This window comes from Camelus ferus, chromosome 24 (assembly GCF_009834535.1).
Source record: "Camelus ferus isolate YT-003-E chromosome 24, BCGSAC_Cfer_1.0, whole genome shotgun sequence".
Lineage (NCBI taxonomy): Eukaryota > Metazoa > Chordata > Mammalia > Artiodactyla > Camelidae > Camelus > Camelus ferus.
Window position 1 is genome coordinate 16,268,535 of NC_045719.1, and position 22,126 is coordinate 16,290,660.

Consider the following 22,126-nt stretch of genomic DNA (forward strand, 5'->3'; position numbering starts at 1 on the left):
ATGGACCCAGGAATGAGAGACCCTGATCTTTCTTTCCTTTACAGCTTCAAAATCCCTGCAAAAATAGTCTTACCCAGCAAATCACTCCAGTAAAACTGTACTCTTATAGAAGTTGTTTTTTTAGTTACAACTTGGTCTTGCAGAAAATTAAAACATCCAAATTAATCTTTTGATCATTTTTTAAACTCTTAATGCAATCAGGAGAATAATAGCCCAAGAAACCAAAGCTAGAAAACATTGCAGAAACCCAAACTATATCGATACAACTCATTTTAAGTTCTGAGAGCAAACCATGGACAAGCTTGGATTTTACAACTAGTATTTGCAGTTTTAAGCAAATAAAATAGTGAATCTAAAAATAGTCAAGTGGATAATACCTGAATCCACAGAAAAAAGTCCCCATAGAAACAGATAAAAATTAACACAAGAATAAGAGGTGGTGGTTGTTTTAATAAATTCTGACTCGGGTTATTGCTGATGTTTTATTTCTTTGTTCAATTGGAAAGGCTTACCATCTTGCTGGCCGTGGAGAGCCTGCGGACTCTGCATCCTTTCCTCAAGGTTGGAGCTAAGATCAGAGTTCACGGCTGACATCCGTGTTGAGTCGCTCATGTCAAATTCATCACTTTCTATTGAACTTTCATCCTGAAAATGGTTTTAAAATATCATCAAGTATCATAAAATAGAATACATTCAGATAATGACCATTTTATCTCTAAGGTCAATTAGAGTTTAGCCAGTAAGTAAGCTTTTGCAGAACTCAGTAAAATATATTACACATTAATAGATTCTTGAAATAACAAATAAGGGCATAATTTCTCCCTTTAAGAGATTTCAAGACTTGGGAAGATTCAATGGATTTATCTACAGGCAGATGTCAAAGGTAAAATAATGTGTTTAGGAAGGATGTAGTTGGGGAATTATCTGAATGAGAAAGAGCGGAATTTTTTTTTTTTAATGAGCAAAAAACTTCTTAAAAGAGTCATTCATAAAACACAACATAAAAAGACATACATGTTGTGGTTTTTTAAATAAATGACTTAATACATCATTGTAAGCAAAAATCTTAGGCTGCAGTAAGAAAATCTGAACTCAAAATTTTTCACTGGTAAACAGGATGGACTCTAATAACAGACAAACTTGCATGGCTAGATTCAAAGTCCACATTTGTTGAGAAAAGGTAATCTTAGCGCATCCTTTCTTTCCTTACAAGGGAATATAAATTGCACTGCAACCACAGAAAGTTCTAGGTACAAGTGTACAAGATCCATTTACCAAAAAGCCAGTTCATCAAATGACTAAATTACCTAGAGGCAACTTTGCCAAATGGACAATCCATCAAAATCTGTCAAATACTAACTTTAACCAAATCTGTGATATGTGGCTGTTACTCATTTCCCTGAAGCAAACTCCTTCTGGAGAACTGATTTTTGGATAAATGGTGTGCTTTTGTAGGCAGACAGGCCTGAGAAACCCGTGTAAAGTATCGCAAATGTTTGACTGAAATCGCCAGGTTTAACGCCACTCCGCACATGCTTGATCTGAAAGGTTAATGTTCACGTCCTAGTTAGCGGCAGCAGTGCTGCTATGCGTGTTGTATGCTATTTATGTTGTAGGACTGGTGTTAATATTTGTTCACTCACTTTATCTTCATCACAACCTGTGGGTTAGGTACCAGGGTTTACCCAATGATTACAGATTGAGAAACTGAGGCACAGGGCATTTAAGTAATTTATCATAACATATCCTATCATATCATAGTCCAGAACTGGGATTCATTAAAATATCACTCAGGCTTGAAAAATAGCTTCTTTGACTAGAAAATCTGCCTTGGCTTCAAAAATGACATCTTGGTATCAGCAAAGAAGCTGCTACGGTTAGGGGACAGGAGCGTTCTAGCAGACTAGCAACTGGCACTCTCATCCCTGGGTCAGGCCCAGGTGGCTCTGGTGTTCGTCCTTTACCAATGGTCTGATCATGTCTGGTATACTGAGTGGCACCAGCTACTCATTAATTCAGCGAGGAAATGCCCCCTGTGAGGCCCCTGGGCAATCTGCCACGCAGCCTTCTCCCGGCAGCATAACCTCTCTCTTGGTACATTATGTTTTCTCCAAGTCTAAATTCTAAGAAAATCCTAAGCATCTGAATAAATATATATATTCAAAAGAGAAAAAAATAACAGAATTCAGTGTGCACAGCACTGTTATCAGTGTGTACCACATACAAATACACACATATATATGCACACAAGCTAGATGACACAGATATCCATTGCATATGCTATATATAGTGCCTGTAATATACCACTTTAGGGCACATTCTCTGCAGCCAGACTGCCTGGATTCAGATTTATGCTCTGCCATCTATCAGACATGTTCCCTTAAGCAAGTTATCTGACATTTCTGTGCCTCAGTTTCCTCACCTATAAAATGGGAATAATAATAATATCTGTCCCATTGGGCTGTATCATGCTTGAAAGGCTATAATACATTTAGGGCAGTTAATACAATGTCAGATACACAATAAGCATGAAACTGTTTGATATTATTATATACAATGTATAACAAATTCTATAGTATGTAAGAATCATATTTATTACATTGTATGAACACACACAAAAATCAGTTTAAATATGATGGTAAAGATGATCAACATGTGTTTATAAATAGCCGTGAATACTACATATAGTCTTTATAAAAGCTTTTATTATATATACTACAAATAACTGAGTAGATATAATCTAGCAAAATATTGTTTCCATGGTATATGTGTGTGTGTGTATATATATATACACATACAACTATCTGAGATATATGTATATATATGTTTGTCTATATGTTTATGTGAAAAAGTATGTCTGTGAGGATATGTGTCTGTATGTTTAAAGAAAAGCTAGACAAATCATAAGGCAGCCATCTCTGTCCTACAGAACAGTTATACAAACTGCTTTAGCACATATGGCTAAACAATATGAATTTTTCCACCACTAAACGATGCTCTCGTTGGCATACTTTTTAAGACATGTGGACAAGAGATTAAAATGATGATGTAACCTAACGTATCTGTTCCATATTTTTGTAATATTAAAAAAAGAATCACCATTTTAAAGAATTTATCATCATAAGTAAACTAATGATTATATTTTAAATATTTTCCTTCAGTGATTTATGAAACACAATTCACTTTTCACAATTCTACTCCTTATCAGAATATCATTTATCCAATTGCTTACATTTATAAAGAACTTTAATGAAACTAAGTATATGCATTCATTCTGCAAGTTCTGATTATTGACTGATTAAATTATCTTTTAAGAAATGGTGGCAAAAGTATATAAAATATAAAATTGTGTTTTTTAAAGGTATAAATGCAAAATAATGCTAATAACTCTAGGAAGAAATTAACTTAAGATTTCTAAAGATGAAGAATCAGAAAACTTGATTGATATATTAATTGATTTATTTTATCCACGATCAGCTGTAGCCCATTCATCTAAATCCTTCCCTCTGAATATTTTTATATGACAACCAAAAAAAGAAATCTTCACATCCTACAATGTGAGCTTATTCCTTGTGACTAAAATCTCATGATAATGAAAGCCATGGCCAACCACCACAGAACTCTGCTTCCCTTGAAAATTAATTTTAAAGAATTAGAACAAGTACTTTACTGCAACACATAATTTCCTTCCCAGTCTTTTCCTTTTTTAAAAATGACACTATTTATTTTTTAAATTTTAGTAAGGAGCTTTATTTCTATTTTGAGAATTCCTTGAAATTCAGATTCCTGATCTGTTTCAGATTTCATTTTAGTTTTCAAGTTCTACATTTTATCTCTAGAAAGTCTCTACCGTATACCTCCTGATTCCCAACGCTATTGCCCAGATTGCTTAGAGACCCTATTCTTCCATTTCCTGAATGATGTAATAGTTTCCGAGTTTATCTCCCACCTCCAGTTTCTTTCCTAGCATTTCTGTTCGTCAACTACTGCCAAGTTAACCTTCCCATTTCAGAACATGCCACTTCTCTGCTCATAAATTTGCAGCCACATCCAATGCTTAAAAAGTAATGTGTAGGCTACTCAATCAAACATTCAGGGTTTTCCATAACACTGCTTGAAAACCACTCCCACCATTCTCAGCTTCCATTGTTTTTCACTTACCTTATGTTCAATCAAAGGTCTATATTATAAGCTTTTCTATGAAAAGCGTCACCTCGAATCTTAATAGCAATGCAATAAACATCCTGATACATACACTATTTCGTACATCCGCAGTACAAATTTCTAGTCAAAGCACATAAATAACTTTTTAAAATAATTATTGCCAGACTCTCCCCTAGAAAGGTTGTTATGGTTTAAACTTTCATCAACCATTTATAAGAAGATCAATTGATCTTACATTGGATACAGAATTTTATAATTTCAAAGGGAACCCCATTCCTGGCCTTCTTTACTTCCCTTAATAGCATTTCCTATCATCTTATATACATATTTTCATTATTTACTTCCTTTATTGTCTGTTCCCCCTAACCCCACTAGAAGCTTAATAAAGACAAGAATTTTGTCAATTCATTCACTGTTTATCTCCATTATCTACAAGAGTGACAGTCACAGAGAAGATAATAAATATGGGTTGAAGTAGTTGAATAAACCCTCATTAAAATTTAAATATAACTTGTCACTAAGGAATATTCCATTTTAACACGACTGAACTACCTTACCTAGCCCACTTTCCTACATTTCAACAATCACAATTTCTAAAATTTTGTAAATAACCTAACATCATTTATCTGAACTTTTAAGACAATGTATGCCCAATTTCGTGTTTTCAAAATATAAGGATGAGTTATTTTCCTAATAGAGTTATAAATTTGAAACGATCTATTTCTCTTACGTGAAACATTTACGATTTCTTAGAAGACAGAAGAGCTTAGCAGATGTGGGCTCAATTGCTGGCACAAAGCTGATCTTACTTTTTGGCCTAGAAATAAACGTATCAGTATCTAAATGAGTTTCCTACAAATAATTTGACAGCTCTAACTAGTTTATGAGTTTGTTTTTTTTTAATTTTCAATTATGTGATGAATCATGAAATAATATTTTCATTCTCAGGGATGGATAAACAGTAATATTTTCTTAATTGGCTTTCTTATCATTAAATGACTTTATTTCCAATTATTGAATCATTTAGATGTCGCTATCTGGTAACATGGAACCTGATTCTGCCACCGCACTCATACAGATATTCTTACAGAGTGTCCTCTTAATCAAATCTTTTGAGATAAAACAATTTTATAAATATACTTCTGAAATTAAAGCCACTCAAATAAAGAAAACAAAAAATCTAATTTGAGTTTTATGAATAAAACTAACACAATAATTTTAAAAGAATTTACGAATCCTTCACCAAATAATGCTATATTTAAAAATAAATATTTAACCTCATTTCCTGTTGTAGAGAAATTTCAAAAAGGAGGGAATGTATTAGTCCAAGAAACTTCTCCTAATATAGACAATCTGAATGTGTGTATCGACTAACGGCTACTCGCTAGTTAATAAGGATTTACTAACCCCTATTGTTGTAAGTCTTTGGGGGAACACACACAGGGTACCTTCCCAACTTAGTCTCTGCCCTAGAGGTGTTTCAACCGAACTGGTGAGTTAATTAGCATGCTAGAGAAGAATATTTAACAAATACGCATTTAGTGCTTAATATACGCCAACAAGCACATTGCTACAATCTTATGCACAAATGAAATAGAATAATTTGGAAAATCAAAACACCTCTAATTAAGAAGAATCACCCCAAATTGTAGAAAATGCAGAGAAGTAGATAAACAAATACATAGGATAACGGCTAACTGAAAAACAACTTTAATATATACACAAGATTGGGATGGTGGGGAAATGGTTATACTTGAAATATCTATTACGTTCACCTTTCTGATTTCCAGATAAAACAGCCTCAGTGCTAAAAATCTCCCTGGGTCCACACTCTTCTAATACTTTCCCTTGGACCTTCTAGCACTTAAATTAACCAAGGCCAGTTCCATGGTGGGCTATTAAGGAAAATAAATCTTTCTCGAGAATGAACAGATTCCCTCACAGCACTAAGGCTGACAGGGTAAGTCAGGGAATCTCTGTTGAAGACTAGAAGTTTCTGCCTGTTTCTCCGTCTAGGCAATCCTAGTGACATTCCTGTCATTAAAAAAATAAATTACTGTCTTCCAAATGCCGTCACGCTTAACACGACAGTCACGGCTATCAAACTGCATTCCGACGTGTAAGTGGTACAAACGTAGGTACTTCCGTTTTACCTCGTCCTGCTGGGAGTTTAGCAGCTGCAGTTTCATGTGCTTCATATAGGCCATGGTGATTGGCATGTTGTAGTCAATCATGCTGGTCACCAAAGTGGGAGGCTTTCCATTATCTGTAAGGAAACATTTTTAAGGGGTAATGAAAGTGAGACTGCATTCTACCTGTAATTTCAGAATGATCCGCTTCGCTCACATTGAAATAAGATTCTAGATACCAACTGTTTAGGAGATTGGTAGCATCAGAGATGGCGCGTCGGAAGAAGTAACTGGTAAGGTTCTACAAAGGTGTCTTGGGACAAATTAGCACTATGGATAAGTTAGTTATTTCTAACTACAGGGGAGCTTTTTGATATCCCGGATAACAATGAGTGAAGCTAAGATAATGATTAAACAAAATCACTGGTAGTTTTGTATTTTTCTCCCTTGCTGCACACGTACTTTCCACATGGACTAATTGTGTGCAAAAGGAAATTTCCTCTTTTTAAAAAATATTTTTGCTAGTCTATTCATCTTTCGATGCATGGAAATAGGCTGGCATACATGTATCTTTGAGATGAATTTAATCTCTGAGAAAAATTCATCGATTGGAAAAATAATCCAACTAATTTTTAATGAACGCTGAAGCCAAAGTATAACTTTTATGTACAATTTTTCAGTGAAAGAACTCCATACTATTCGTTACTTTTTTTGGGGGGTGGGGGGTAATTAGGTTTATTTATTTATTATTAATGGGGTACTGGGGATTGAACCTAGGACCTCATGCATGCTAAGCATGCACTCTACCACTGAGCTCTACCCTCCCCACCACTAGTTTTAGAAATAAGAAACTGGTAGACTTAAAAGGACACAGATGATGGAACATCCATTTCCTCACCGAATATACCTAAAATACCATGAAATATACATAGTAAATGAAAATTAAAACATTATTATAGGAAAAAAAAAGTTATTTGCCACAGTCAAAACTGTCTTTCTTCTGAGAAAGGGCACAGAGCTACTTGGTAAGTGGATTTTCAACACTCACTGCCTCCTACTTGAATAAATGAGATGATCTGATTTGAACTGTTTCCATCGGCCACATTTTTATAAAAATGTGGGCTATAAATTTCCATTATGAATACAATTACTTTAAGTCTCACTATTTGACACTGCGGCTACCTTTATGATCTGTTCCATCTGGGTTTAAATGCATTCTTTTCTGGCACTCTGAGCAGCTCATTAGAAACCGTGTCACCGCTTCTCTTGGTAGGAAGGCATAGCTCTCTGATATCTGAAATGATTCACAAAATAGAGGTGTTATTATATCAGCTGACTGGGCATGACTCAGCAGAAATGATCATTGTATTTCCAAATGAGACGCGTTATGCCATAATGGCGGGAAGCACATTGAAAGCATGCATTGCAAACCATGCATCATTTCCAGAAATATCTATCCAACTCAATCACATGTCTCAGTAACTGCTAATAATGCGAGGTGGAGGAAAAAAATCAACCCCATCTGGATGGATATCTGTTTGTATTTCTGCATTTCTTTTAGGAAAAAATAATCACAGGGTACAGATAGTCCCATCAATCTCCCTTATTAAAATTTGCCAACACTGGTTTTTAAACTTATTGCTTGCACCATCAAAATTGTATCCAATTTTACATACGTTTTAAAAAATTTAGCCCCAAGGAGAAACAATAAAGTTTGGATTTTTGCATTAATAAGCATTTTTTCATTATGGCTTTTCAAAATATTTTAAGTAAAAATAAAAATAATTCCAACAGAACTCATGTATATATTGACTGCAGTGAATCATCCCTTCCACAGAAAATGACACACCTGGAATGCATTTTGGCCACCTGTTTCATTTGTTATTTTTTTGTCAGTTTTTCATAATTTCTGTTCACAAGTGATCACACTGATTGTCAGAGTAAGCTTTCTCAGTGCCCTCTACAGAGCTTCTATTTTCAGAACCATGATCTAGAATCATGTTAGTAATCAATATTCTTGTCAGTGACGTTTTTACATATTACCTTTTCAAAAACCAAGGTACGTCTCTCATCAAAGCAAATAATTTCTGAAGTGAAACTGATAGATTGTTAAATACCTCTAAATAAAAGCTGACACTGACTGAGACAGCGCTGCTAAGCAGTGTGAGGCAGGGCATCCATTTTCCATCACAGCCAGCAGTGACACAGGGACATGAAATAGGAGATAAGCAGGAGGAATATGAGTTGTAAATTAGACATAAATGCTGCAGACGATTCCTCGGATGCACGCATAGCTGTCATGAACACTGATGTATTCTAAGTTTGTAGAAAGGAAGGAAGATGTGCAGCTTGTGTATAACTGAGTACAGATATGCTCCTATTCTATCAGTGGTGATGGGGTCAACTTTTGCTTGTCAATGCTGGAGAGGACCACAGCATGGAGGCAACCTCACATATTAAAATCCAACACGGTAAAGCATATTTCCCCCCTGAATTGAATATGAAAATTGGTTTGCTTCTCTTAGCCTATCTCTTTGACTCTCAGGGAAAAGAATAGCAAAGATTCAGAAAGAGAAAGAAAAATATCATATGAAATAACTCATATGTGGAATCTAAAAAAGAAAAAAGGAGGACACTAATGAACTCATCTACAAAACAGAAATGGACATGCAGAAGTAGAAAACAATCTTATGGTTACCAAGGGAAAGGGGGTGAGAAGGAATACATTTGAGAGTTTGAGATTTGCAGATGTTAGCCACTAATATCTAAAAATAGGTAAAAATATTTCTGTGTAGCACAGGAAACTATATTCAATATCTTGTAATAACCTTTAATGGAAAAGAATATGAAAAGGAATATATGTATGCATATGCATGACTGGGACATGGTGCTGTGCACTGGCACAATGAAGCTGTCACACTGTAACTGACTACACTTCAATTAAAAAAAAAAAAGAATAGCAAAGAGGAGGACAAGCCACAACTAAAGTTGGCTGTGGATGATCTGCGTACAGGTATCCCAATTCAACTCTACCAGGACTGGTAGTATGAAACTCGGTCCCTATCATTTGTCAATTAAGATGCTGTCCAGATTAAACAAGAATAAACTTCCTTGTACTACACAAGGAATTAGGGGAGAAAATAAGCAAAGCGATTTGAAAGTATTCATCAAAATATGTTATATTAGTTATTGAATAAAGAAACACATCTATGCAATTTAAATGTTCATTCATTCTCTCTGTCTCTTTCTCTACACACACACACACACACACTCACACGAATTTGACTCCTACTCATCTATTTCACAGAGGGAACTAACACTTTTGCCTCATTTAGCTATCTGATTAGAGATCATTGTTTTCTGACTCTCTGAAAACCTATTTTACAGTAATTCAGAAGGGAAGTCTATGATGCATGCCCAGTCCTGATACTTCATATTTTAAGTCGCATGGAGTTATAATCCATTGGAACTCAGTAAAGTCATCCACAAACAGGATTTGAGAAGAATGCTCCACTGAGTTTTTTTCATAGAGGATTTCTATTAAGGCTTTTCTCTCCTTCTATAAGGCAGAACACTTCAATTGAGAAAAACAGTCCATTGGAGGCATTAAAGAGATGCTTCATTTGTTTCCATGGTCCTGATGCTCTCCCCAGTCTGCCTTTTGCTCAACGCTAACAAAGCACTTGTATAGAAACCCCTTCTAAAGAGATTTATCATTGACCTGCCTCAATTGTATTATTTGTCCAGGCACTACTTAGCTCTAAATCAATTTGTTCTTAGAATTGCTAATCATATAACATTTCTTTCATAGTGTGACTCTGAAAAACAGGTACCTGTAATGACCTCAAATACATTATATAAGTGGGAAGGTATGTTAGGGGTACAGGTGTGAATGAAACAATATAAAGCCCCACTTTGTATCTCAGAGAAAAGCTTTCAGCAAGTGTCTCATCACGTTGTTTGTGGTGTTGCTCTGCCAGGGCATTGGGCATGTCACTCTATGTTATGTAAGTGGGCAAAATCACTAACTTCGGGGCTCTTTTCTTGGTGTTCAGAACCCATTTGATGCAGAGACATGCTGAGACACCCCCACTCCCCTCAGATCTTTTCTGCCCCACCTTCTGCTCACTGAATCCAAGGATCTCTGGGTCTTAGGCATGGAGAGAAAAGATCCTCAAGAACAGCCTCTTCAAGTCTCACACTCATTCCTGAAACATTTCTCCTGCCATGGAGGTGAAGAGGGGAAATTATTTCTTTTTCCTTAACTAGAATCTTCCTTCTCCAGCCTCTTTGAAATTCAGAGTGCCGTGAGACATTCATTAGTGAGGTTCTCAGAATATATTTAAACAGTGAGGAAATGTTCTTTAAAAGTTCCAAAGTTCTGGTACATTTGAATAATCATATTTCACCATGAAAGCCATGTAATGAAATATTGTAGTTGATCTTGTCAGTGCCCATCCTTCCATAATGCCATTCAGAGATAACCTAGGAAGTCGACATGAAGCCCCTTGAACTTGAGGCCTCGGCTAAATGCCCCGATGGCCCTTGCCCTGATGCAAGACCCTGGTGCCATGGTTGTCTGAAATGCTAAATGGACTTAAACAGATGTTCATAAACGGTGATGAAACACAGGGATGTGTTCTTCTAGGCTGTCTAGTCATCGAAGTCCTAACATTCTTCATGTGATAATCTGGTTTCAGAGTCTATCCTTTACTCACTATATTTTATGGCCTCTCCTGGTCATCAATATTAAAAGTGAAAGAGAGAGATTGTCTCATCCACAAAGAACAGGAATAGTAACGTCACAGCACAGGTTAATCATACTAAATGTTTAGAATGTTTAGAATATTCCCTGGTGTGAGGGTCTTTATAGGTACAAAACGCTCTGACCGGTTTGAGGTGACCCTTTTGGACACAAGGGCTAGTCAAGGGCTCTGTCCCTTGTCTCAGGTTGCAGAGTTCCACAAGAAACACATCAGACTGCGCAGTAACAATGCAGAGCCCCACCTGGAGGAAATTAACCAGCCATCTGCTCTGCTCCAGCAGAACTAATGGCTGAAGTGATGGCTTTGTGATAACACCATAATACTGTAACAGCCAGGAACTAAATGCAGAGGACTTCCACTTTTAAGAATATGGACAAGGAGGAGGATAAGTAGCCTGTTTCTAAAGGAAAAAGGCTTCTGACTGTTAAAAAAAAAATTCACCAGTAGAGGAGTTATTGTTGCTTTAAGATTTGGACCTAATGCAGGAGCTGAAATAGAGACATCCTGTGACATGAGTAAACAGCGAGCATTAGCAAAACCAAAAAGCTAACCTCAAAAGATAGATCAACCAAGAATCACACTGTTTTGTCCCAACTCCACTAAGGTCTTAACAACAACAAAAACCCAACAGAACTAATGTTTCCAAACAACAGTAATTTGGAAAAGTACTCGGCCAGTGCTGAATTTCATTATCAGTCACATTATTCCACAGCTTGATGCCTTCGTATGTAGCATTACACCACTTCAGACACTGAGCTTCAGAGCAAAATGAAACTGGTCTAATGACACTATTTTTTTAAATTACCTTCTCCACCTTTGCTTTATAAAATGAATTTAGAGAACAGCCATACTACCTTTATTTTACTGGAAAAACAACATTAAAACTTTGGTTTTTGCCAAAGATCATGTAGTACACTCATGGAGGAATATGCCTTTGGGGCCAAATTTTTAACATTTTCTATTGTGAAACTCTTGAGATTATGAATAAAGAGTAAATAAGAAAAAGCCTCCTAATGAAATTTGTGTCTTGCACCCTATTTAGTAGGGTGACAGTTGACATTTCATATTGTGTATTCTCTCACAAGCCACCTGGAATGTACCTAACTAGATAATGAAGCTACAGGAAATCTATTTTTTAAAAATAGCAAAATTAAAGTGTAATTGAACAGAGTCTACAAATCCAAATGCCATTAAAGACCTCATATGTCTTGATTCATAAAGACAACACAGTTCAGAGAGACCCCTACGTGAGGAAGGGAAGTCTTGGTTCTGGGTAATATCTCCAGTTCAACACGGGCCACTCTGCCTTTATCTGGTTTACACATTGTATATCTTTGAACACATCTGAAGAGAGAGAATTAGGAAAAAAAAATATATATATATATATATACATATGCACATACAAGTCGTGTACATGTAAGGCTTACAAACGCTACAACATTTGACCCAGATATTTCTCTAGACGTGTTACAAAATTGAAATGTCCAGCCAATGGTTTGCTCTTACGTTTATATGTGTTCTCATTTCATGCATGAGAAAAGATAAGCAGTGAACATCATTGTACTTCTACATAGGAGATGATTAATCGGTGGAGTCGCATATGGAAGCAGCCTTACAAAGATGAAGACACCTTTCGCCTAAACACTTATTGAACAAATAGCTATTAAATGGATAGGCACTATAATTAACCTTGAATACTGCCAGACGTGGTTCTATACCACTAATGTGTCTGGATATAGCACATTATTGGAATCACCTGGTAATTGTTCGGCTAATTTTGAAAAACGCTTTGATCAGAGCTCAACATAAATACTCTTAGGTGAAGAGTGTGTTCATAGTAATAATCAACTAAACAAAAAGCCAGACATTTGGTCTGCCTAATCCCGTTTGTATTTACTCTGGCCCTCAACAATTTTTGCTTCAGAACACTAACTACTTACTATCTCAGAAAGACTTTGTGTTATGTTGTAGCTGTCTGACCTCTAAACATTTGGTAACCAGCAAACTGAATTCCTGTACCTTAACGATGTGTCCAGTGTCAAAACTAGGATGCTACCAGATTTGCATTTTAGCCCCCAAACTCAGCACTGCCCCCCGGCGGCAGATTATGGGCAACACTTTTGGTTGGGTTCCTGTCAATCCCTCAGCATTGCTTGTTTTGCTACATGCACTCTGGTACTGTTATCATTTAGTCCAACACGCTATTTTCAGTTCATATCACTATCCGTTACTCCTCTCCCTTCGTTCTTCTCTGACCATTTTCCACATTCAGTCGTCACACTCATTCATCAGCTCTTGTCTTTTTAACTTAGTTGAGGGGTGTGGGAGGGGGATATTCCTAGCCCAGTCAGGAATGTCTTGAGTTGATTTTTAAACAGGATTAATGTTCCTTGATAAAATACAGCAAGCACAATTAAATGTGAGCCCAGAGAAACATGCGATGCTGGGAATAACATATAATAAATTGTTATTTGAAATTCAAATATAACTGGGCATTCTGTATCTTTGTTAAATCTGGCAACCTTACCAGGTATATTTATCTAAGATGAATGAAAATATGAGTTAAAGCCTGAAGATAATTTTAAATTTGGAACAAATTATGTCAGGAAAATCTAAGAATATTCTAAGAGCAGAAGTGAGAAGCAGGGTAGGTGGAAATGATTATTGGACAGTCTGCAGGCAATCTGACTCACAGTAACCACTCAAAGCAATGTTTTCCAACTTTTTAGACCAATAACACAGGTAGAATATATTTTATATCATAAGTTAGCACATATACACATTTCTACAAAAAACTCTGATAATATCTATTCTCTTCTGTTTCATTTTTTAAAAGTTATCACAACCCACTAAGCTGGCTTGAAAACCCACTAATGGCTTGTGATACATAATGTGAAAAATACTGGTCTAAAACAGAGGAATGCAGCCTCTCAGTTCAGAGATACTTGCTTTGGTGTTGAGGGAAGATGGTGGTTATGTGGTCAAGTTTAAAATGAAGGCTGCAAAATTCAAAGGAGGTCTAAAGCAGGCAGGACTATTTTTAGACAGTTCAGGTCAAATTTTAGACAGCTAAAAGCATGGTGGAAAATCTGAGGCAAATGTATCATCAAATGAAGGGTGAGAGGAACGAAAAGTGAACGCGGCACAGAGGCATAAGTCTGTATTCTCCGGGGATAGGAAAATGGTACAAGTGGGAGGCAAGAGGCAAAGACAGTGAACTTGGGCAAAGGCACAGAAATCCACTGCATGATGAAAAGAAACTAGAGGAAGAAAACAGAAAGAGGTAACAGCATTCCAGCGCAGCATCAGATGAATCTGGCACCACATTGCTACACATTAGTATAGATCAAGGTATAGGCAACAAGAAATGGAATGTGACTTAAGTTAATTATAACTAATTCATTTTTATTGGAAATAGTTTTTGCTCCACTGATTATATATACACATCAAATGTAGCTGTACGGCTTCGCAGAAAAGAACTTTATTTTCTTCTGTTTTATCTTTATTATAATGACAAACACCTTTAATTTGGAGTTGTACTTTGCAATAATTAAAAGTCATCCACTGACCAAAGGAGACAATAGCAAAAAGAGAGACAGTCAAATAAACTGGGGGGTATGTCTCCCAAATTGTGGGTGATGTTTTTGTGTCGCTTCCTGTGTTAGAATATTTGTCTGTTAAGGAACAGATTGTCACAACAGAGAATTCTTGTATTAGAAGAAAAAAAATTGAGCAGATGGGCACTGCAAAAGCTGTTCTCCTTACATGTTTCCTAATAGTAAAAGCAAGAGAATCCTTAAATGTTGCATGTAAATAAAATGACTCAGCAAAGCAAATGTTTCTACAGTGACTTGCAGCATGAAACAGCTGTACTGAAACATACAATTACACACATGGAAGTGTGGGGAAATTGACTTCCTCCTGATGTTTCCTGAAGAGTGTATATTCTGTGATCTATCAGCATTTTTGCAGGGGCTTAGTGGAGAACAAGTTGAAGTCAGCCTTTCTGGCTAGAATTCAACGGCACGGTCAAGCTCCCCTTGGCTCCTGTTGCAACTTCTGCTAAAGTTTACCCTTACGAAGCCCTGCTAGTCAGTGCGAAGGCAGTACTTCTTTTAAAACAGGGAGCCGAAATCACAGCTGCCGCAGTCACGCAAGGCAGGCAAGATGCAGCCCTTTTAGGGGAAACAAAAGGAAAATGCAAAAAGCTAGGCTTCACCTTACCAGGGAGTGCAGTGCGTCGCACAACTCTCATGTATTTGTGAAAAGTCTGTGAGATGGTCATCATGTGCCACGGATGCAGAATTCATCGTCTGGATTCTTCAACTGCTCCACCAACGACAAGTAATGAAAACATCTTTCTGAGATGCCAAGTAAAGAACTGGCCACATGGTTTCCTAGAAAATGGCTCTCAGCTTGTAACAGGGAAGAACAAATCTGACTCCATATCAGATCTGTTCCTTTAGCTCCTACCCTGGGCTCTGTTTCCTGTGCTTAGTCATGCTGGTTCTGCACCTTTTGTAAAAGAATGTTGCCTAGAGCCCAAAATATACAGGACAGCCCATTCTCAACCTCTGACTTTCAGGGTACAACACTTTTCCATTCATGTAGAGATAAGAAGCTGCAGAGCAGAGAATAACATTTGTCTTGTTGGAGGTGTATAGGAACACTGTAACCTGATGTAGGTGGAGAGCTGCAAGAACAAACGATTTCAACATTGAGAAGTTTGCAACAACCAAACACAGCCCTTCCCCTCTTAATGTAAAAGGAGTCTGAATTCTGACTGGGGGAAGATGGTCTTCTAGGACAGTAGTCTGCCATCTTCTCAGCCTGCTGGCTTTCTGAATAAAGTCGTTATTCCTTACCCCAACACCTCGTCTCCTGATTTACTGGCCTGCCAGGCAGCGAGCAGAACGAGTTAAGACTCTACAACAAACTTAGGGTGTATACTGTGCTGTAAAGGTGACTTCTGAAACTAGGGAGCAGGGATGCACTTCGGTTATCATGATCACTGGGGCTTGTGTTGCTGGAACTCAACACTCAGGGTTTAAGGATAAAGCTGGGAGTTCTTGGGGCAATGCCAGCTGTCTGTCCCCAACGTCTACAGTGCCCTATTGAGAAATACCACTTCAGACTATGCAAAGAATGATGCAAGCTAATGGATACATATAATAAAAGATACTATGTTCACGTGTTCTCCAGTGAGGAGTAAAAACACACCCAGATAGAAATTTCTTGGTCCACATTCCAAGTTCTCAGAAGCACAACTAGGTCACTGTGTCTGTCTCTTCCCAGAAGCACTTCCTTTCTGATTAGCAGGGTCAGAGGGGAGCAGAGCCATGCTCAGAAATGGTGTGGTGCACACTGAGTGGGAGAGGGCGTTCCCAGGAAAATGATGGTGGAGGGGAGGATGTGGAGCAGAATAGATAAACAGATAAAAAAAGAGGTAAAGGCTGGTTACTTTTTACTTATCATGAAATGATGAAAACTGCTGCAGAGAAAGCTAGTGAATAATACATTCGATTCTGGGAAAGTCATGAATGAAGACATAAGGAGGTTGTTATCCATGGGCCAAGGGAGAACACAGATGATACGAAGAAAGAAACAGAGCTCTCAGTATCTAGTTAATAGAAAAAAAATGCTGTTTACAGTATCGGTCACCCCACAAACAACTCCATATTTAAAAAAAAAAAACCATGTCTCTGTCTCGCTATAATAATATCATATTTGAAGCAATTATGAGGTTAAAACCTTTACATATATTATTTCTGAGCCTCAAAACAAGCCTACAAATAATACATGCCCAAATCCCACATATGGAACTTCCCTAATCAGGCTTTGAACCCAAGTCTTGCGCTGACATCAGAGCTGATACCACCTCGCACCTGCAGCCCATGTCCTATTTCACCTTCGTATTGTATTTCATCACAATTAAATACATCTATAGTTATTTATACAGGTGCACATGTGTATATGCTGTAAGAAATTCAGGAGATTTTACTTATTACATCATCACAGTACCGAGGAATACCTAAACCTCTGGGTCTAACAATGAATCATTAATCGTCCGGAGTACTTTTAAAAGCTGCATTGGCACATGTTCACCACAAGGGCGCACTGAAGTAGCGATTTATCAGGCTGGACCTAAAGAGTTAATATTTCTCCAAAAGGTTGATTCCCTTTCAAGGGATACAACCATTCACAATAATACAAAAATTATTAATGACATGGTTTGTGACGGTAATCTGGTTTGGGTGAGTTCTGGTGTCTTTTGATGGCCTCTACAACCAAAAAAGCCAGCTTCTGGGTATGAAGGGCTTACACAATTGCTCTGACCACTTGGGATAATTCCAACTACACCTGTATGAGAAATAAATCAAGTTTTACGAGTGGTAGTGCACTAGTCTTCTGTTTTAGGATCGCTATTTAATAACTCTAATTGTCACGCCACTGATTTTTTTTTCTTTCTGAGACGGTTTTACACATTGGTTTTGAATATTGCTTTTAGCTATCAAAAACAATGAGGCTGTTCCTACATAAAAGTGGGTTTAATATTATGTGTCCCATGTTTAAATTTAACAGCTGTTTTCCATAGTTAGAAATCACCTTTGTAAACCCTATATATGTGGCGGGGAAGGTGGGGCAGGTATGTGGATGTGGGTGTGCATCTGATAAAATATAAACCGTGTGGAAATGTAAGTGACGTGTTTATATCCTGCCTCAAAGATGACAGCATTATTTAATGGAGCGTCAAAGTCTTCCCTGAAAAGCAAAAGGGAAGCACTCGTGTTAAATACTTTTTTGACCTTATTCAGAGCCTGCAAAATTGCAGAAATCCTGGGCGCTGGTCCAGGTAAACATGAGTTGTGTGGTGCAGGATCTTTCAGCCACGGGCTACAGCTCTGATCTTATTTCATTATTTCTATTTATAGGACCATCTTTATGCTACTCAGTTGGTATCAAAAAGGCAAGGACTTCGCAGAGACAAGGCGAATTTACTCCTTCAACAAGTACTTACGGAGGGTGCTCTGCTCTGAGACGGTCCTTTTACTAGCTGTGACTATACAGGGGTATAAGGAACAGACACAATTGTTTTAACATGTACTCTAGCCATGAAAAAAGAAAAACAAACAAAAGGAACCTCACAAAAATTATTACATTAAAATATCCATAATGGAGTAACTGCTTGTGCTCATAAACTCTCCAGGATGAACTAGTTATAAATACACTTTTACATCACCGACTTTCTGTGTGACAGTATCACTGGCTTCTCTATTAAAGACTGTCTACAAAAAACCGTTTGAATCTGGAATAATTTTAAGGTTTATCTAGTTCTATGTGTTATCCAGAACAGCTGTTTGTTTAAGCCACTCTGTTCTATCCTCTGCATAAAAAGGACAAGGACCTCTTTTTATTTAACTGCTGTATTATTTTGCTTTTTGGGGGTTAACATCAGGTCAGAGAAGATGGTTTACAGGCATACAACTAATTCCAAGCCCCAGAGAATACTTGCTTCAACCCTTTGCTTCAGAAACACCCTATCCGTGCCCTTAGACCTGTGGCAGGAAAACGAACAATTCACAATTGTAAAAGGAAGTGAGCAAGGACACAAAAACAGAGTGGCTTACATTCTATCAGTGAATCATGACTACATGGTACACTTTTACCAAGTAATCTATTTAATGTTTATAGTTTTTAATCTAATACTTTTTATCTAGTTCAAAACAATACTCTCTTTTTTTAGAAATATTTCACTAAAAGAAACAGTACCGTCTTCATTTGGAAGATATTTCTGAAAGGCTTGTGGGGGCCCTTCATCCTCGTCTTGATGCCATGAGTTCTCAGTCTCTATAAGGTACGCGCTGAAGGCTGTTATGCGTGACGCCCCACTAGGATTCACACCCAAGTCAGGAAGCGCCTATGGATGCTGCTGGGGATACCAGTAGGTTTATCGATGACCTCCCTATTCTTGAGTTGAAACCAGCCAGATTTGAGAGACAAGCAAATTTACAAAATATCACACAAAATGTTGACTAAATGCTAGCAGCCTGATTTATTCTCTAGATTCCCCTGACCAAGGATATTTGAAGTCCATACAAAGATATGGAGGTCAATGATTTAATACAAATAAATTAAATGCTAATTGTAAAACTCAAGGCATCATGATAGGGAAGGGGAATATATTGGGAGAGCAAGGCCTTCCTGGTACTAATCACAGAACTAGAAGGATAACACCGCATTTCAACAGTGTCAGGACCAAGAAGTTCCATGATGACACTGATGTTCACGTGAGCATTTATGCTCAGAGTGAAACGGGAGGTGTGGTCACGTCTACCACACTGCAGCTTAAAATGACACTGCAAGTTAAGTAGCCAGCCTTGCATAACATGGTTCAGACTCCTGCAAAATTTTTAAACAAAAATGGAGAGCAATAACAATCTGCTGAGACTTGAGGGTCATTTTTATGGCCTTTCTTCTTTGATTGCCATTTTAAAATCCTGGAAATATGAAGTCTGATGACCACAGATCTTTTTCGTTACCATCATCATCATCATCATCATTTATAGAACAATTCTCTAGACAGTGATGAAGCCAAAACCTATTTCTGTACTATCTATGCTCATAAGCTGCCTTTTCAAGGGCAGGAGGCATGTCCCTATGCTTGAACTTTTCTCGTGCCAGCCAACTTGCTCACTTGGGTTACTATTTTCATTGTGCCCCCTTGCACAGAAAGGGCCCCATACACACCATTAAAATTGCTGTAATCCCTCCAGAGCTGGAAGAAAACAGAAACTCAGCCCCTTTATTTTATAAGTTAGAAAACCGTGGCCGAAGCCAAAAAGAGGGTAAATGAATTGTTCGGAACTCTTGAACTTTAATTTAGCGTTGTTTTTTCACACCACAATGGTTGCAAATTTTGCTCATTAGCCTCATTATAAGTTGACAAGAATTCTGGGAATTTTTACATAACAAAATAGCTGAAATACTGCGAGTTAAAATATCTCATTTAGCAGGAGAGACACTGAACCAAGAGATATTGATAAGAAGAACACGATAAAAATGAGGGCTAACTAAAGTATTAAGGTTAAGTGTCGTAGACCTGATAGAAAAGACTTTTCCTTTTTAATATTCAAAATCGGGATGTAGAAATTCTACCTGATATGTTATTTTTCTACGGTGTGTCCCTGGCAAGGAATATTCTATTCATAGTGAAAGCAAATCCTTTAAAGAGTGCAGTTTTAAAATTTTTCAGAAAATTAACTTAAAAGTAATAGATGACTTTGGAAGAAAGCAAATGAAATAACTGAAATTTTCATAAATTTCACTGAGCAGAAGACCTTCTATATATACGTACTGTGTCTTCTCTCTCCTTCAGCCCAGTCAAACCTTGGATAACAGTTACACCGTGGACTTCCAGAGACAGTGACATTTACAGGATGCACATGAAAGGATGCCTAAGTGACCACCGTTCCTCCCTCTCAACACAGAGGCACTGGGGCAGGTAGAGGAAATTACATCCGTAATTACAGTTAGGGCAGCGATAGAGCTGTGTTGATTGTCTTGCTTGTCCTTCTACGTGGAACATAAGCAGTGATTGGATAAGGGAGAAAGAACATTATCCAAAAGTTTACCACACGGCAAGCCCTTTACGCCTATCAGCTCACTCATTTTACTGCACCATGTATATCATTATCTCCTTCTAAACAGGAGGGGGAAAAACTAAATAATTTGCCCAAAGCGACACAGATAGGAAGCACTAGCTTCGAAATTTGAAACTGAGTTTGTCTGGCCTCTAGCCTGTTTTCTTTTTGCTTATAGCACATGCTCTCCACTTGGAATTAAATGAGTGTAACTGTTGACAGCTATGTATGTGAGTCATATATGTAAACTTAGTGTATCAGGCTATGAGTTGTGCACATGTGTGCATGCGTGTGTGCATGTACACATATAGATAGACTGTTCTCTCCACTGAAAACACTGACTTTCCCTCTTGGTTCCCGCATTTCCACTGGTTACTTTTATTTTACATGTAGCAAGAAAGAGCATTGAAACTTCATCCTTTAATCGGACCCTAACTGAAGCAACCTTCCTGGAAAGGAAGCTATGCTTAGCCTGTGACAAAATACAAGAGATATAAGACAATTAGAGAAGAGCTGTATGTTCCCTGAAGGTGAAGTTCAGGCAATAGCTGAGCAGAGTTAAGGACTGGAAGACAACTTCTCGCATTAGTTTTTTTTCTTTTTACAGTGTTACAATATCAATTTTGAAGTAACTTTCCAAATTGCTAAGCACACTAGCATTCAATTTTCACTAGAAAGATATATTTAAGACCAAACGTAAGTGATTTTGAATGATCCACACTTCTCCACTGTTAATGTAGATAATTAAGAGTTGACTACAGTCAAAAATATTGAAGGAAACAAATTCAGTGCAACAGTAAAGGTTACAGATACATAGGGACAAGTGAAGAAAAAAAGAAAAGACCTAAACGACACTAGAATTCAACCATGACTAAAAAAATTAATTATGCCTTCATTCCTAAAATGTGTCATTTTATGTGGATTTTTAAAAAGAGTTCATGAGTAGTAGAATACACACCCTCCAATTTTATCTCTAGTCAGATCAGAGTGCAACAAAATTTAACTTGTATAATGACTAGATATTTCAAGGAATGATATACTGCAGATAGGTAAAAACAAATAGCATTCAAAAGTTAATCCAGTATTAAAGGACCACCATTTCCTGCAGAGTGAAAACATAGAAAGATTGGCAAAAAAAGGCAAAAGTAAATAAAATGACCACTAAATCTATTGATAATATTATTAAGACAATATGACACGTTTTAATGATTAGTTGATAAGTATGGTTTCTTGGCCATGTAGGATAAGGGAGAAAAAGAAAGTCAATAAACATAATCATGCATGCTCTATGAGCTAATGTGTTAGAGGTAGAAAAAAGCTTAATCTCAATGGGAACCGTTATAATTGCAATAGGCATCTAGCTAATTCTCCAGTTCCAGCCAGTTCCAGCATTAGTATTAGAACTGAATTCTGACCCAAAAGTCTA

The 22,126-nt window shown here is 37.2% G+C and overlaps 1 protein-coding gene across 1 annotated transcript in view; it reads right to left on the bottom strand.

The window, feature by feature from the left end:
- Positions 1 to 329: 329 nt before the first annotated feature.
- LOC116656646 (nucleolar protein 4) overlaps positions 330 to 22,126 on the bottom strand; it is a 75,689-nt gene continuing 53,892 nt past the window's right edge. Inside the window, exons 3-5 of the mRNA XM_032467234.1 lie at positions 7,476 to 7,587; positions 6,318 to 6,430; positions 330 to 645 (exon numbers count right to left, since the gene is read on the bottom strand). Coding sequence (XP_032323125.1) covers positions 469 to 645; positions 6,318 to 6,430; positions 7,476 to 7,587 — 402 coding nt within the window. The 3' untranslated portion in view covers positions 330 to 468. The remainder of the gene's footprint in view (positions 646 to 6,317; positions 6,431 to 7,475; positions 7,588 to 22,126) is intronic.